This window comes from Chanos chanos, chromosome 8 (assembly GCF_902362185.1).
Source record: "Chanos chanos chromosome 8, fChaCha1.1, whole genome shotgun sequence".
Lineage (NCBI taxonomy): Eukaryota > Metazoa > Chordata > Actinopteri > Gonorynchiformes > Chanidae > Chanos > Chanos chanos.
In genome coordinates this window covers 44,804,063-44,820,819 of record NC_044502.1, presented here as the reverse complement: position 1 = coordinate 44,820,819, position 16,757 = coordinate 44,804,063, and the positions used below count along the sequence as shown (strand labels likewise).

At 41.1% G+C, this 16,757-nt stretch overlaps 2 protein-coding genes across 3 annotated transcripts; both read right to left on the bottom strand.

Moving 5' to 3' along the window:
- Positions 1 to 1,853: 1,853 nt before the first annotated feature.
- Positions 1,854 to 7,530, bottom strand: mal2 (mal, T cell differentiation protein 2). The gene is made up of 4 exons (XM_030782083.1): positions 7,179 to 7,530; positions 6,574 to 6,744; positions 4,745 to 4,930; positions 1,854 to 2,683 (listed from the first exon to the last, which is right to left on the bottom strand). Exons 1-4 carry the CDS (start codon positions 7,290 to 7,292, stop codon positions 2,612 to 2,614), a joined length of 543 nt encoding a protein of 180 aa, XP_030637943.1. The 5' UTR covers positions 7,293 to 7,530; the 3' UTR covers positions 1,854 to 2,611.
- A 1,763-nt stretch (positions 7,531 to 9,293) lies between these two features.
- Positions 9,294 to 15,191, bottom strand: colec10 (collectin sub-family member 10 (C-type lectin)). 2 transcript variants are annotated; one of them, XM_030782354.1, is made up of 6 exons: positions 15,061 to 15,191; positions 14,122 to 14,193; positions 11,850 to 11,921; positions 10,507 to 10,560; positions 10,155 to 10,250; positions 9,294 to 9,824 (listed from the first exon to the last, which is right to left on the bottom strand). In XM_030782354.1, the coding sequence occupies exons 1-6, from the start codon at positions 15,173 to 15,175 to the stop codon at positions 9,421 to 9,423; spliced, it is 813 nt and encodes a 270-aa protein (XP_030638214.1). In that variant the 5' UTR covers positions 15,176 to 15,191; the 3' UTR covers positions 9,294 to 9,420. The 2 variants fall into 2 exon arrangements, with proteins under 2 accessions (XP_030638214.1, XP_030638215.1); XM_030782355.1 differs by having other exon boundaries at positions 9,294 to 9,815.
- Between the last annotated feature and the right edge of the window lie 1,566 nt (positions 15,192 to 16,757).

Genomic DNA, 16,757 nt, shown 5'->3' with positions numbered 1-16,757 from the left:
ATGTTTCACCAAAGGAATTTCAGATATCCCGTCATCCCGACGTTCGCTTTGAAGATGCGAGCTCCTCGGACGTAACGGGAGAGAAGGAATGTGCTGCTGTTGATGTTTACTCAGAGCACCAGGCCATAAATGATCCCCACGCCCCAGCACTATAGTCCTGATATCCTCGCACAGTAACTGCTCCAGCATGGATTACATTCTTCAAGGCTGCTGCAACTGACCAAATTTATACATTGTTGAGGTCAGTGTCCAGACACACAGACATAAGAAATCAATCCTCTGTGTTCTTGTGAATTCCTCTATGTTCCTAAGAGCATTTTCAAGTTATCCATGAGATACAGAAAGTTCTTTTCTAGCTGGTACTGCAATGAGAAACAATTCTTGACTGAAATCCATGTGCTTTCTTTGGTGCTTATGTTAACTCCTTACATAATCCTACACATATATTAATGTCAAACGTGCACTTGATAAGTCCTGGAGATAGATGTACATGGTTGTGGCCTCAATCAGAAACACCTTGTATAACTGTTCCCATTGTTATCTTTGTCAGAACTGGGACAGGCCTATGAAGTTAACCCTTTAGTGACTGAATCAGAGCTGGGTGGGAGTGGTCACATGTAACTTTGATGAGGTGTGATGTGGGTCAGAAGAGCCAAAGAAACAGGGCAAAGGACTGGGTGTGTTAAAATTGACAACACACTGTCAATACCCCAGGTTTCATGTGTCTGCAAGATTTACAAGCTTACTTCCAAGCACAGGATAATTCCTCCACGTGTGGCGGTGATCATTCATGGAATCTAATGGATCTGTTTGAACTCATTCTAACACTCAGTTTTCGTATAATTTAGTTTTAGACCTAAGAAGAAGATGGTGAGCAGCAGAGAACAGTGCTATTTCTTATTTTAGGAGTTCGTCTAATTTATTCTAAGTTAGTTAATATTTTTTCATTTTTCTGTGTGATCACTGTGGAACTGTTTAATGTAAAACAGTCATTCTGAGGTGATGAAAGTTTAAAGTCCTTAGATTTTGAACGGTTGTATTTAGATAATTTAAAATTGAATGGATTAGAGTTGATCTACACTGCAGGCTAAAGTGAAGTGAAGCAAGCTTTCATGTATTAAAGAAGAAAGAGAAGATCTGCTTAGTTCAACTGTTCAATACATTTAGTGAAATACAACACTTGCAAGTAGCATTAAGACATGATAAACCTGTGGGGACATGGATTACTCCTTTTGAAAAGGTTGCCCTCTGCTGGCTATAGCCTGTAAGCATGTCGGCAATGACTTGAAGATGAGTTATGCAACCCCCTCCTGTGGAGCCACAGTACATGCAGGGTCTGAGTAAACCTCACTGAAATGCACCTGAGTGTGCTAATCAGATGCTCTCCAGGGCCTTAATTAGCTGAGTAAGGTCTGTTTGTGGACTTGTCTACAGAATTTGCATACCATGGCTGTGCAGGAGGAAGGCTGCTTACCTCTGCTTTTCACAAACATTACAAGGCTTGTTTTGTGCAAATAAATGCTTGCAAAGTTGACAAAAGCACAGCACTGGATTACTGGGCTATGGTATAAAGGGTGTATTTTTCACTTAAACCTATTTCAGGGTAGCATTACTTAGCCTGGGGCTAACATTAAGGTTCTGCTACATTTTAAATGAACACATGAGTTTTTATTACAAAAATTCAATCCAAAAATCTTTTAAGTTTACCTTGGACTAAGCTCAGTGTTTGAGGAACAAGTCATTTTCCTATTTCATACCTTAATTAAATTGTGTTATTGGTAGGAAAGAAGATTTCATTCAACATTTAAAAAAGCAGCGTGTAAAGACATTAAGTAGTGACGTGCCAGCTGACAGACAATTATGAAGTGTTGTTTATTTTAAAAAATGAACAGATGATATATTTATAAACAAACATAATTTAAGGTTAATGGAACAGTTTGATTGAATGGGCTGTATATATTTCCTCAGGTAAAACCACAGGAACAAATGCTTAAATCTACATTGTTTTAAGCTTCACTTGTGTATCAGTGAGATTATGAACATCTGAGAGCTCAGACACTTCATCAGAATTTACCGGTGTGTATTAGTAGGTTAATTCCCTTACACAAACCTAAAAAATAAAACAAACAAAACAAATACAAAAATCTCTAAATGTTAGTGGTAATACAGTTATGTGTGGCACTATCTGACAAATCAATAATGACACAACAAAACACTAATTTGTATTCTCCAGTTCCATCTGGGAAACTTTCACTGAAAATGTTCATTGGACAACAGTGATCTACAGATTTAAAAAGTACTATAACTGAAATATTCGACCTGGCACATAATGCTTTGAAGTGCTGCGATAATCTATATTCATGACATAGTCCATATCATATCAGTGATAATCCTAATCCATATTTTAATGATAGGCCGTCACATACTTTCTATAGGTCTGGAGCTTAAATACAAACAAATCGGAAAGACGGTTTCTCTCTTTAAATAATGCTGTTTGAGAAAAAGTGGTAAACCCATAATGAAGATGAGGAGGCAGCACTTCGTGTGATGCCCATAACAGTACTGAAGTGTTGAAGGGGTCAGTGCTCTCTGTTGCATCGTCCTCCCGCTGTTACATTCTCCATCTCTTGAAGCCCATAAACATGCTGCACGCGTAGCACAGAGTTACAAAAAAGGCAAATATCTGTCAGAGGGGAAGGCAAAAAACAGTGTTTAACAATTCGTTTTCAGTTTGCTGAAACCTTTTTTTTTTTTTTTTTTTCTTACAAAGCAATCCCATTCACACAGAGAGATCACACAACGGATATGATTACACTAGACAGGGATGAGGTGAAGTAAGGCATTACATCACTATGCATAGATGTGGGACCCAGATCATCTGTACCAAGAGAGAAGCGAACAAACCGCCAAGAATGTCACACCCCCGGGAGGCCTGGTGACTTGTGTGATTTCCCCGATGACCGACTGGATCCAAAACCATTTAATATTTGTAAAGTCATCTCCCACAGTCAATCAGGCAATGACCTTTAAGACACTCCTGAACTTTAGCTGAACTTTCAACACACTGATAAGCACCACACACATTCCATCGGAAAAGATGTGTGTTTAGGGATGGCACATCCAGAAACACTAATAAAATTATACTCTCCACATGGAGCGTTAACCTCCATGTACAAATTACATGTCCCAACAAAATTCTAAGACATCATGTTCTAATGTGGCTTTATTCAAATTTCCTCATGTTTAGGATCAATGTAACTTCAGCTTTCAGAGCACCGTGAGAACCAACTACTGAGCATTTTAACAGTGTTGAAACTCTATACTGACTGTTTAGTGTCACTGGGTTGATAAATTTATGACAGAAACCATGAAATGGGTCCTGTGAGGTTATTTTATTGATTTTAGTATCTCATGGACTCCTGCTGTTCCACATGGCCATAATTTCAGGAGTGTGACTGTGACTGTGACTGTGAGGGAGGTTGGGGGAGAGAAAGTTCATTGCACTTTTTTGGCTGAACCCTTATCAGCTTCTGTTGCATCAAAGTAACAGCTGGACAGAATAATAAATAAGTCAATATACTCCAGTCGTTCGCTGCTCCAGTAGAGTTTATGTCAGGCGCATAAACCATTTTCCACTTATGAGTAATACGAATACCTTTATTGTCATTGTACATGTACAAGGAGATTCTGAGTAATGCAGTTTCCAGTTTGATTAATGTCACCTGGACGAAGAAAAAGCCACTCCGAGCTGTGGATGTTACAGAAGCGCAGTCTTTGAATTGTTGTCAGTTTCAAACAAGCTGTAGCAAATCACATTCAGTTTATATCGTTATCTGGAAACTATACGTGGGTGAGAATGACATCAACAAAAACCACAGTGTCAGTTCTTAGGGAGTGTCCTGCACCGTCACGGTAACTAAGATTTCTTTTAAGGTTCAGTCACTTTGCTTGACTGTGCTGATGCAACTGAGAAATCTGTGTTTAAGCGAGAGTTTCTAACATCTACCGCATAGTCAGACATCACAGACCAGGAAACAGACCCTTTTACTCTATATCTGTAATAGCAGCACAGACGGTATTTGACTGAACAGAGTAATTAGTTAAATGGAAAATAAACGCCAAGTTTTGAGATAAGCATGGTCTCATTGGCTCAGGCATCTGAAGTCCTTGGATTGTGTCCATGTGAGTCTATAGCCACAGTGGTGTGCATGATGGTACGTTACAGACTGTGGCAAACGTGGATAAGGGCATAATATGCTGATTAGACATAAAGGCAAAATGTACTGATAAAACAGTAATGCACTTACAGGTGGAGTTGTAATCACATCTGATATTACTGCTTTGAGCTAGTCTTGCAAACATTAGTCTTGCATTAGTCTTGCAAACATAATGAATATGTCTGTTGCATATTTGAATCACTACTGTGTTTTCTAGATCCCTGTTTGACTTTCTGTTTAACCAAAAACATGCACATACAGTGTTTGCGCTTGCCATTGCCAACCAGAACAAATGCATTCATGTTACATTCTTAAATACCCTACACAAAATCTGTAAAATCCTCTAATCCCAAGGGGTACATGCTAAAGCTTACCATACAATTACATTACATTTGCTTCCCTGTAAATATGGCCCTATTAACAATAGAGGATTGACGCTTAAGTTCAAAATGTATTTATCTCATTTCATTTAGTTAAGTGTTGACATTAGAAAGAGAAGTGAAGGAAGAATTGTGTGAGATACATACTGTGGCTGCCACGTTTATGCTGTACTGTCGAAAATCCAGGAATGTAACGATACCTCCCTTCGGCACGACAAAACACTCTGTCCCATTGACTGTGGTACGAACGCTTAGACTTGCACTTGTTGTCGCAGCCTCCAGTACGAATGCGGCGAAGTAGAAGAGAAGAGCCACGAAGTGGTAGAGCATATCCTGTGAGACGCCAGTCAATACATTAAAACACCCACACACACCCCTACAACACTCCGACGTACATAAACACACATAAGCAATGCTGTGCATTCAGAAGTTAACTTTAAATGATGCATGCAGCCAAAAAGAACAGAGCTGGCCAGCTGAGAACTTGATGTGGATATGACATAGGATTGAGGTTTATATTGATATGTAGTTTTATTCTAGCACCTTCTGGGCAACACTGATCAATGCAACGTGGCTTTGATTTAAACGTACTGCTGTTATTATTGTTTTCTGACAGCACCTCAAGGAGAGAGACGCTGAGTGACCTTTCTGTTTCACCATTAGACTTCTGTAACACTAAAAGTGGAGCCATGAAAGAGATTTGCATGCACTATCTGGAGATCAGCGTGGCTGTGTTTCAGTATTGCTGAAACTGTTTCAAGTAAATTGTCTCCTTTGAAGATACAACAAATGGATTATGAACCTATTGCCAATGCATTTGATTGTACTGCCAATATCTGAATCAGAATCAATTTTCACTGTCTTCCACTGCAAACTCCACGCTGACTGCTTTCATGAAAATATGAAAATATTGTTTCTGGTCTTAAGGAATTTTTACCAAAATATTCAAATTTTTTTTTTAACTGCAGCTAAATACAAGTCAGTCCAGTACTGACAGCTCTGTTGTTTTGTTCACATTGTCAGAGCCAGAGGCTAGTTGAGTACTGTGGAGTGTCTTTACATTGTTTTCTTTGCAAATAATTACTCTTGGTTCTGCACACCCTAGTTAAAGTCACACCACAGAGGATCTGGATGCTGGCATAGTCTCATTTAAGGAAAGAAACTGTAAGGTTATGCTCCATGAAACTCTGAATAAGCAACAATATTGTCATTTCCTTTAATTCCAATGTCAGTTCCAGTAATATTTTCTACTCCGTCCTTAATAATTAGTAACAACTGTGTATTTAAGCCTGACAGGGTGTTAATACGTGCTGGGAATCTGGTCCTTTGCTCATTTGTCTTGGTCATAAAGGAGACATTACGCAGCAGTGGTGTTGGGAACATAGCCAGGATGAAGGGGTTGGCGGGCCTTTAGGGCTGTCTCACTTTGTGAGGGAGCTCTGTGTCACATTTGACCCATTAGCCCAGAATTTCCGCACCAGACCAGTAGCATTACTGTCTTGGTGTCAGAATTCTGATTCAATGTTATCACCAGACTTAGTGCCGGAGACACCCACATTATGAGAATTAAACATGCTCAAGTTCAAGTTTTGTTCGTCACATACACAATGTCAAGACAATGGCGGTGAAATGTACTGTAGCTTCATGTCCACTCACATCACTGACCTTAAGGTCCTTGGTAAAAGAAATGTAACCTTTGTGATTATGTAGCAGGTCTGAACGTGTATTGACAAATATTTAATCCTTCAAGTGTCAAGGACCTGGATGACTGGTGAGCAGTGACACTTAAGAGATCATTTCAGGTGAAGGACATAAGGTTACACCCTCTACTCTGTCTAAAACACTCACACAACATGGCCATTACTCACTCTCTGCGTCTCATATCCCCATTTGCTGATTATTCATGGTACTGCTGTTAAAGGGAGTGTCCTAGATTTAATTTTATTCTTAGCAGGAATAAGGTAAAAGTCACTTACCAAGAAGTTCCAGTCAGTGTTGACTTTGTCAGCAATACCCGTGATAAACACAGTGAGGTATGTTGTAGAGCAGAGGAACATGGTTACTGAGACAAACATCACCCAGCCCTGCAGCAACGGCACGGGCACGTTCGAGGACGCCACCAAGATCCATACCAGCCCTCCAAACACCTATACAAAACAGGGTGCGGACTTTTTATTCAGATAGAGGGACAGAGTTAAGAGGCTACTTTTGAATCACAAGTCGTTAAGCGCCCTGTGTGAATGGGGTTGTCGTTTTCACGCACCGTGGCTTTGATTCGAACATAGCGCCTTGATGTTACAATGTTCTCGGGACACAAGGCATTGAATGACCTTTCTGTATCACTCGGTGTCAGAATTCTGTAACTCTCCTACTGGAGTCATAAGTGAGACTCGCATGCCTTATCTGAACTCAAACGCGGCACCCATAATACGACGATATTAAAGTATGACTGATGTCACAATTCAAAGATGAGCTGGGTTGTTGACACACAAGTTATCGGTTCACGATATGATAACGATATGATCGTACTGTACAGAGTATGGAAGCGAAAAGAAAAGAACAACAACAACAACATACTTACGATTTCCGAGCAAATCAGAGCACCGGAATATGTTCGTAATATTTCCAGTCCCAGGGGTAAAGAGATAGTTGGGGCTGGGAAAGAGGTAGCGGCTGGATTCGTTGGTTCGGACATCCTTCCTTACGGTTCCAGGTACGCTGGTACAACAAAGGACGCAGAGAGAGGAAAAATCCCGTAAGGGTCATGCGTCTGAAACAGGTCCGACAGGTGTATGGCCACTCCCATCCCTGTTCAATTTCTACCCACAAGAAACTGGCTTGGCCGCCTCCATTTTAGGCGAGCAAATATTAATTGACCGTAATACTGTAATCCGAAGAAACTGAAATGCCTATTTTGACGTTTTGGGTCACCGTTAAGATTTCTAACCAGAATTAAACGTTCCAGTTAGTTAATTATTAGCTACGGCGTGCCAGTGACAAACCAGTCCTAAGTAAATATTACGTTTAGGAATGGAGTTCCAAGAAGATAAAGCATACATAGTAGGCACTGCGAGTGCACTGAAGGGATTTTTGACTTTGCTGTCATTCACACATAAATAGTGTCAATAGTGTGCTTTACTGAGTGGCTCTAAAGTTTGTTTTATGCTTGCTGCCTTCACATGGAGGGCTTTGCCACCCCCCAAAATGAGTCATACATTATTAGTGCAGTGAGTCCAATGGATGAGTTCTAAGTAGGCTGTTGCATTCAGAGAGCACCAGGCAGACTCTGAGTCAAAGGAATTTTGTTATCTATCAATGCAAGTGTGGCTTACAGGGGCACATATTAATGATTACCTGAACTGGGCGCATAAGCCTGACCTGTATTTGAGTAACCCATTATAAAGCACACAGTGGGACGACTTTCCAGAGATTGAGCAATTGTGCTATGAATAAATAAATGGTTTTATGTGCAGGTAACTGCCTAAATGACGATACATCAGAAAGTTGGACCACCACAAACTGCCTCAGTGTGCTTTGGTAGCCTATAATATGTGTACCTGGTATGTCTAGGGAGAACCATGGGTAGGATGCAACTCGTTCTTTAAAAAAAAAAAAAAAAAAATTCTTGTTTTGGATAGTGTCCCAATATGTGTCCATAAATTTTCAATGCGGTAAAGATCTGGCGACTGAGACAGCCATTTTACATTGTCTACAAGGTTTTTGTATGGTTATAAACCATTCAGTGGATACTTATGACCTGTGGATGTGAGCACTTTTACCCTGGAAGAGACCACTCCCATCAGTATAGAAATGCTTCTACATAAGGTAAAGGTGATCAATCAGAATGAGTTTGTCCTTATTGGCATTTCATTAGCCTCCAGGGGGAGCAGAGATTCAGACGCATACGTTTCTTTTGGCATAGGTCAAAGCAGGGCCGAGAGAGGGGTGAAGGATGACTCATTAGACCACATGACTTTTTTCCACTGCTCAGTCAACTACTGCCTGAGTTCGTTTGACCATTTTTACCTGCAGTGTGTTCATCTTTTGGGTGTATAAACTGGTTTGGTCACTGCAGCCCGTCCTTCTCTGTGAGGCCTTCGGTGCACTGCTCTAGATGAAACGGTTGGTTCCAACCCAAAAGGTAGTCTGCTCTACCAATGGCAGGAGGTGCTTGACTGGTCCTGCCCAATATTTAACATGACCTTAAGCTTGAAGGGATGATTAATTAACTCAGGACACAGACCTGTGTGGAGCCACCTGTTTCAGTACACTTTGGCACTTACCCCCACTTTCTCTCTCCATTGTGTTTTAGAGAAACGTAAAAAGTTTAGTTGCCAAGATCAAAATCAGCGATTTACTGTGATCTCAGGTATGTCTGTAGATCCGATTCTATAACATCTGTAAATTTGTTAATCAGATTCTGTAACATTTGTAAATCTGTAAATCCTCAGTTCCATGTACTATCTTTTGAAAGCCCAAAAGAAACATTATTCCTCTACATAAGGAAGATATTATGGCTTCTCGACCCCAAGTTCTTTAATGAATATCACACATTTAGACAAACAGCATGGGAATCCATTCAGAAGTTTAAGTTCAGAGCTGTGTGCCTGGTGTCTGTTGTTCCAAACATTCTGTGAGTCATTTTTTAGTGTTGTGCTAGCAAGAGCTTTCAAATAAATTTATCCATGCAACATAGTGCTTATCAGTGTTCTTTATTCAACATGGTATTGTTTAGTTACAGATATGCTGAAATACGCTCACAGTACGAAGCCTGCACTTTTTCTTTGTTTCTTAGCTTTATGCGTTTTGAGTTGGTAACATAATCACTGTGTAGCTGCGGAGACAGTCCTGCTCTTCAGAAACTCACAGAGATAGTACTTTGTGGCATCACATTCCGCGTGGCTCCAGCTCCCGGCGCTGTCCAGCTGCACACAGCTTACATTGGCCCCACGTGGCTCCTCAGGGCCCCAGGCAGCGTAGCTCGTCAATGGGCTTTGGTCCGCATACACATGGGTTCCTGGCACCTCCCCAGGCTGCAGTCCTATGAACACATGAGTGAGGCTGGCCTCGCTGACGTAACCTGCCAACAGGGCGTTAACATCTGCGCTTCTGGGCATGGCCAGAGATCCACCTCGCAGCTTACAGTTAAGGAGTGCCTCTCGGAACTTCCGCGCTTCCTTCACTATCAGGTAGAATTTCTCTTCTGTCTCTTTGATGCCTAAAATGACTAAACACAAAGAACTGTTATTGTTGTACGTAGAGCGACAGGTTTTGATCCGCACACCTGACGTTAAACGCATTATTTTTTTTCTTTTCAGCACTCAGTCTAAATGTGCTTTTATATGAAGGCATTTAACACATCTACAGTAACGCTTCCATGTTTAGTCATTTTTGATAATATTCTCTAAACTTATCACATGCTGCCTTGTCTGTGTTATGAGTAGGAGCATAGATACTGGTTATTCAAACTGGTACTTGTGAGTGTCTGTTTGTGTTGTGTGGGATGTTGCTTAGCACTGTTGTCACCATGAAGAAGTCCAAACAGATGAAGCCTCACCATCCTTCAGAAACTTGACAGCGTTTTTCAGTTTTCCTATGTTGATGTTCATCTGCCAGACAACTTTTCTGTATCTACTGCAGTCGCAGCTCGCACCTGATGCAGGTTAAGCATGTGTGTCATAGTTCTTTCATAAATCTGCTCAAACAAAACCCTCTCATTCAATGGCCTTTTCATTAGCTTTATGTCTAATGCATGAATAAAAGTGTGACAATGCTACAGTGAAAAACAGACTCAACAAATATCCAATAATATCTGTTTCCTCTAAGCATAGTATTTGCCACATGGAACTACTATATGTTTGTAATCAGGTTTATGATTCTGTAAGACAAATCTTTTAAAAATTATTTACCTGACTTGCCCTTTATTCCTGGTGGACCATCAACTCCCTTTTCTCCTTTGTCACCTGCAATTTACAACCATAAAAGTTATTTTTTATCCTTTCGCTGACGGTCTACATGGCTCAGGTATCAGTCATATCTGCATTTCTCAGCTGGGTTGAAAAACCCTAATGCCTTCATGTATGCAGCTGATTTTAGCCTATGGTGAGTAAATTGGGGCAGCCGTGGTCTAAAGGTTAGAGAACCGGGCTTGTGACTGGAGGGTTGCCGGTTTGATTCCCAGGCCCAACATCCATGGCTGTGTGCCCTTGAGCTTAACTTAACCCTAACCCTAATGCTCCCCAGGCGCAGAGGAATGCTGCCCACTGCTCCTGCGTCTGTTGTGTGTTCACTACTGGTGTGATGGATGGGTTAAATGCAGAGAACAAATTCACTGCTCACTGTTCACAGTGTGTGTGTGCAATCACTGAAACTTAAACTTAAACTTAATTAGAAGTTAGAAATACTAAGTTAGAAATGTTTGATCTCTGGAAAATCCTGACCATATCCACTAGATGGCAGCACTCCACTGCAACACAAATTGCCAGACGTATTAGAATAATGACACAAGAGTTCTGTCAGTCATGTACTGCTGTAATTGCACTGGGCAAATAGTGCCTTTAAATAGTAGTCTTTATTTTCAGTACTGTAAGAGTTTAAACATTGCTGTTTTGTAGGGTTTAGTAGTTCCTCCGTTTAGGACTCTGGTTCCATACCTGAGTGAGGTTCACTACACAGCTGTCTCATTAAGTGAATGTTCATGATAGGTTAAAGCTGCAGTTCAGCTTCCTTTCTTAGAGGCAGCGCACCACCAGAATGGTGCAGCGTCATTCTTCTGTTTGCTTGGTGTGAGATGCGAATATATCACATCTGGTCGAGTGACAAATATTCTCATTCGGTTGACGGGGTTGGAACATGGGTTGTGTCAGAGAGTTTCCCTGCTAACACATGGATGAGCTACAGTTCTCACTAAACATGTGCATAACACATTGAGACCGGATTCCATTTCCAAATTGAATCAGACAGCTCTGTCTCTGCTGATGAAGATGATACAGAGTAAGTGAGGTATGAAATAATCCCAGATTGGAGGAAGGGAGAAAAGTAAACACTAGTCTGAGAGAGGGTGAAACAGATCGTGCCAGTCGTGATTAGGGCAAGCGGATCACGCCAGCTATGATTAGAGTATTTCAGGTGCAGTCGTTTTTGGTTTTTTTTGGTCTAGCCCAGAGGGTCATAATACATAAACACAGTAACCAAAAGGAGACTCGGCGTTCCACATTGGTAATCGCTCACATTACAAAACACGACTGTTTACCTCTGTCTCCCATGGGCCCCATCTTCCCCATCAGTCCATCCTCTCCTTTAGTGCCAACGTTTCCTGCCAAACCTGCATCAGGACAGAGGAAAATCATCATCTGACCACATTCACAATGTGTCAGAACCTTAAAATGGGAGAGAAAATAAGCAATGGCTTAAAAAAAAAAAAAAAAAAAAGTCTTAAAGTTTGTGTTTCCCTGAACCACTGCATTTTTTTGTTTCAACTTCTCAGTTTTTTGTGGTAGCAGCCTGCAGATTGTATCTGAACCCATTGCTTTTTCCGCGTCGTAAAAGTGTTTGGGCCTTGTGCTTTTATGGCTGTTTAAGAAGCTCTCCGACTGAATTTGCAAGGAAAATATTCAACTGGAAATGAGTAATAGGCATTGTAGTACATTGCCAGCCAGCAACAAAACATCTCAGTCTGAATGCAATATATCTTCCCATATGCATTGATTGACTGATGTGGTAATTCATGATAAAATTATTTGCACCATACTTGTATGTGTATTTTTCCAAAATTACTGTTTGTGTCCCTTGATGCAGTTTTCTCTCGAAAATGATCTCCTGCAACTGATTGCTTCAGCATACAAGTACTTCTAAATTTATTAGACTGTCTCTGCTGGGAAAAACCTCAGAGAGACAGCATTAATGGAATGATTTGTGGAGAGGAATCATAAGAAGTTGTTTTTGAGAGATGGCGTACTTGAAACGCCATTTTTTAAGGTTGGGTTTCAAAGACAAGTGTCAAGTCAGTCAGAGAATAGTTAAATTTTCTCTGAGACGCACATTTCCTGTGTTTGTTTTGAACAAATAAATTTGAAGTCTGCTCAAGGTTTGGAATTCTTCCTTGGATACTGTTCTAATTGTTCTCCCCCCCCCCCCCCCCCCCCGCCAAACAAACAGCCCAGTGCGACTGCTGATTTCCACAAGCGTCCGCTCTTACAGAGTCATCTTTTTTGAGGAAAAAAAAAAGAAGTGATCTGATTTTAGTAACTCTCTGTCTTTTTTGTCAAGCCCTATTGTGGCTTATAACAAATTAAAGTTAATTGCTGTTTGGCTTTTATTTGAATTTTGAGACATCGATGTCATGCATTCTCATTGTTTTGACCAGTTATCTCAATCTTTGTTCAACTTTCCAGAATTCTCCAGCATTTCGTAATGTTGTAAATTTTCCTTTTGGGAATAACTTTTTTTTTTTGTTCTCACACTTCAGTTGTATGTCTCTCATAATAGCCCAGACAAAAAAACCTCTAAAAGTATGAAATATAGCAAAAGTTTATTTTTGTGTGGCTTAAGATTTATTCTTTTTCTCTGAAAATTACCCCTCATGGCATTTTTTTTTGTCTTTTCGTCACTGATGTGGAACTGTGAGTTGTTAGAGCGAGGGGGTGTCTTCTGGTGACTGCTTTGCTCGATTTGTGTGTAGTGTAGCAGAAAAACAAATGGCCTGCCTGGAAGAGAGGCCTTTAAACCCAGCAGACCTGCCCTGCACTCCCACTCTGAACACACATGACAACACCGCTGCCCTAAGCCTCAATTTACAAGTCTCGTTGGCTCTGACGTGATTTCTCCTATGGGAAGGAGCAGCCTGGCACTACTTGACCGATATTCAGATCCTTACTTCGCCCAGTTAGGACAGGAGCTCTTCAAATGGCTGACTCTGGGTCAAAGACCCTGAACCCGCAGTGCTTTCAGACTCTCACAGAGGCACACAGGAGGCCACTGTGTAGCTTTTTGGGGAAATTTAAAAAAAAAAAAAAAAAAAATTGGGCCAAAAACAGCAGTTTCTTCTTACTTTTTTTCTGTTCCCTGTTTGAAGTGTGTTTTTGCCCACTGAGGCATTTTTGGTTGGAAATTAAAATGAGAGATTTTTGAAAATAAAATTGCACATATCATCATATGTGTAGCAATATTTATCTGCAATTCTACCATGTGTGAATAAAAGACTCTTACATACTGATTTGTAATCTGAAGTGATGAAAAATGTCAAGGCTACCTCAAGACCAGCGTAAGTAACTTTTCACGTATGAATTAAAGATCAAAAAAATGTCTTTAAACATGCCCATGTATGTCTACGTCCAGTCGGGCATACACAGTTCAGGTCTGTAAAGCGTAACAGTTTTATGGGGCCTTTCTAATTAAAAGATTTGCATCGAGTCCAGCTCGCTGGGATATTTTTGGCACCTGGCACAAAGACTAACCAACTTCCCTTTAATCTCTCAATGATTCACTCGGCTGAATAACAGACCAACGAATGTGGATACACAGACCTGTGTGTCCGGGCGGTCCAGGCTTCCCCAGTCTTCCCTGGTCTCCCTCATCTCCCACCTCTCCAGGATCACCTGACAGGAATAAGCTCAGAGTGTGTGCCAGCCCAAGCAGAGCAGGTTTAGCAGAGCACTGTTTGAGATGGGTCTTTCCCAAAGAAAGTGCCCTTATTATATTGCAGCTGTCTAAATACAGACAGTTATTCAATCTGCAGAGCGGAGAGTTTATTGTCGTTAGCAAAAAAAAAAAAAAAAAGCATGAAGCGAAAGGGAGAAAACATTTCCTCTCATAACGGATTTTCGTCCTGATCTTAAAGATTCCTACCCCAGCGTTCCCAGAAGAGATGTTTAGCTCCCATGCAAGGCCGTGACGTTGTGGCCAACAAACCTGCATGGATGGCAGTGGTTTCTGTAACGGAATAATAGCCTGCTGCCTAAGCGTAGTGTTGGCGTTTCACACGATTTCTTTTGCTGAGCCTGCGTGCTCATAAATGACAGAAAGAGCTCTTAAACACTGGCTTATTGTTGGGATTTACCAGCAGGCTCCATGTTACAACAGCAGCTCCTGTTGCAGTAAAAATAAGAACAGAAGGTGGTATCTCAGACATACTCTGTCTGCTCACACCCAGAGAACAGACTTGCCCAAGGACTGTTCAGTAACTTTACAAGACTTTACTGTGAGGCAGATGGTTCACTAATCCTTTTAAAAGTCTCTTGTTTAAGTCAAAACAAAAACCCACAAAACAGAATAAAACAAAAACGAAAAGCGTGAGCTATTGAAAGGTGATTGCATTTAATTTCAGCTGCCCACTGCATCGGACCGGTCCAGAACAACATGCTAATAAAACAATTCATGCTTCTAAGACTAACACTGACAAACATTAATGTTTCAGTAACATCAGTGAGCAGCCATACACAGCACACCTCCTAAGGGTGATTTACCTTTGGATCCAGGTAGAATGGTGTTGGAGCACACCTCTGATGCAGAAACCACTGAGCATCTGCTGTAAAGCACAAAGAACAACAGTAGCGTCCAGCTGAAACTTTCCTTTACCATGTTGCCAAGTGTAGAATATAACACTGCTCTTAAAAAGGAAGAGCGAGTGAAAGGCAAACGTTTGTTTACTGGACCTTATCACATATCTCTCCAGCTGTCAAACAACGCTGTCCAGAAGACACGGGCGTCACTATCCCCACATTCTGAAGTTCTTCGGGAATATTTTGTCCTAGCTGTACTTAAACCACCTTACGCCACCATTCACTCAAACCGTTATATGCCGACGTGTGTTTTTTGCGTACTGTTACAAATGTAGACAAAAAGTGATGCCAGCACAGTTTTCTACAAGTCAACCTTGTCTAATGTAACATGAAATCATTTCCTCTGTTTAAACAAGAGTTATTTTCTTTGGCAGAGATAGTTTAAGCTTTGAGTTTTGGATGTGATCGCTGGTCATCAGTCTGGACTGTAACGTGATATAATGAGGTCAGGACAAGTTAAAATATGATGTCCGCATTTAAGAAAGAAGTGCAACACCTGTTCCCCTCATGGGTTTATAAACGGAAAATTAACGAACTATAATGACTTTGAACATATGGTTTCTCTGGATAACTCAGTGAATGTGTTTAGAGCACTGTTCTACCCTGACTGCGCTCTGAATACTGATCATTTGTAAAGTGAGAATAACGATATGAACATTTGGAAGATTGTAGATGCTCAAAGGTCTGGCTCCAAAGCTTTATAGCATTCAAATATCACATTATCATTAGGAAACTCATTTCAGGGAAAGTAAGCATGAACTGCTCTGAGGGGTTACCATCCAATACTCTGGAATCTTCCCTGTTAATCTGATCTCCTCTAATAGCATCCCAGTTGGGAGATAATCAAATATTTTGCTTGTGGTATACGTGTGACAGTCTGTTGCTTTTTTGAAGCAGATGGTTTGATAGCTTTCATCATTCAGCAACGACCGCTCCCCCCCCACCCCCCCCCCCACCCCACCCTGACCCCCACCCCCAAAACTTTTTTTAAACCGCAAATGGTAGAGAGGGCGGTGTATAACAACTCCACCCTTGAGGTGTGGCAATTTGGCTCCAATGGCCAGTCCCTGCTGACTCTCTGGAGATACCCTTTCATAATTGTATCCACTTGTTTGACCTCATATGATGAAAAATTCATGAATTAGGGCTGTGTTTTTCAGGCTCGAGATTTCCTCGACTGGCTAAAGCACACACATATTTTGGCCCAGCCAAGGTTCCTCGTAAATTGCCCCTCCACTTTTTTTTTTTTTCATCCGTTTTTCTGCTCCTCATCAATGGAGAATGTGGTCAGGGTCTATTCTGAAAGACAAGCAAGGTCTTCGGGGCTTGAGAGAAGACACATACTGACTGCTCACACGCTCTCACTGCAAATCACAGTTCTTTTTCCCTTTCCGTGTTTACTCAGTCTGTCTGGGAAAGTTGAACTCTTTCTCCGCTTGTATCTGAGCTCGTTATACAGAATGATTACAACCCTGCAAAGGCGCTATCACCACAGAGACTAATTGTTTACATGTGGTTGAATGGTGACCCTCTCATTAAGTGTGGGATGTACAGAATGATTCACACTACGGGAGTTAAGACTTTTGTGGCCTCGGAAAGTC

What these genes read in the sequence shown, in the direction of transcription:
- colec10 (XM_030782354.1), bottom strand. Translation starts at nt 15,175, where the DNA reads ATGGTAAAGGAAAGTTTCAGCTGGACGCTACTGTTGTTCTTTGTGCTT. An exon ending in CATTCTACCTGGATCCAAAG is followed by an intron (nt 14,194 to 15,060) that starts GTAAATCACCCT and finishes TATTCCTGTCAG; the next exon opens with GTGATCCTGGAGAGGTGGGA. An exon ending in TGGACCGCCCGGACACACAG is followed by an intron (nt 11,922 to 14,121) that starts GTCTGTGTATCC and finishes GTCCTGATGCAG; the next exon opens with GTTTGGCAGGAAACGTTGGC.
- mal2 (XM_030782083.1), bottom strand. Translation starts at nt 7,292, where the DNA reads ATGTCCGAACCAACGAATCCAGCCGCTACCTCTTTCCCAGCCCCAACT. An exon ending in CTCTGATTTGCTCGGAAATC is followed by an intron (nt 6,745 to 7,178) that starts GTAAGTATGTTG and finishes TGTTTTGTATAG; the next exon opens with GTGTTTGGAGGGCTGGTATG. An exon ending in ACACTGACTGGAACTTCTTG is followed by an intron (nt 4,931 to 6,573) that starts GTAAGTGACTTT and finishes GGCGTCTCACAG; the next exon opens with GATATGCTCTACCACTTCGT.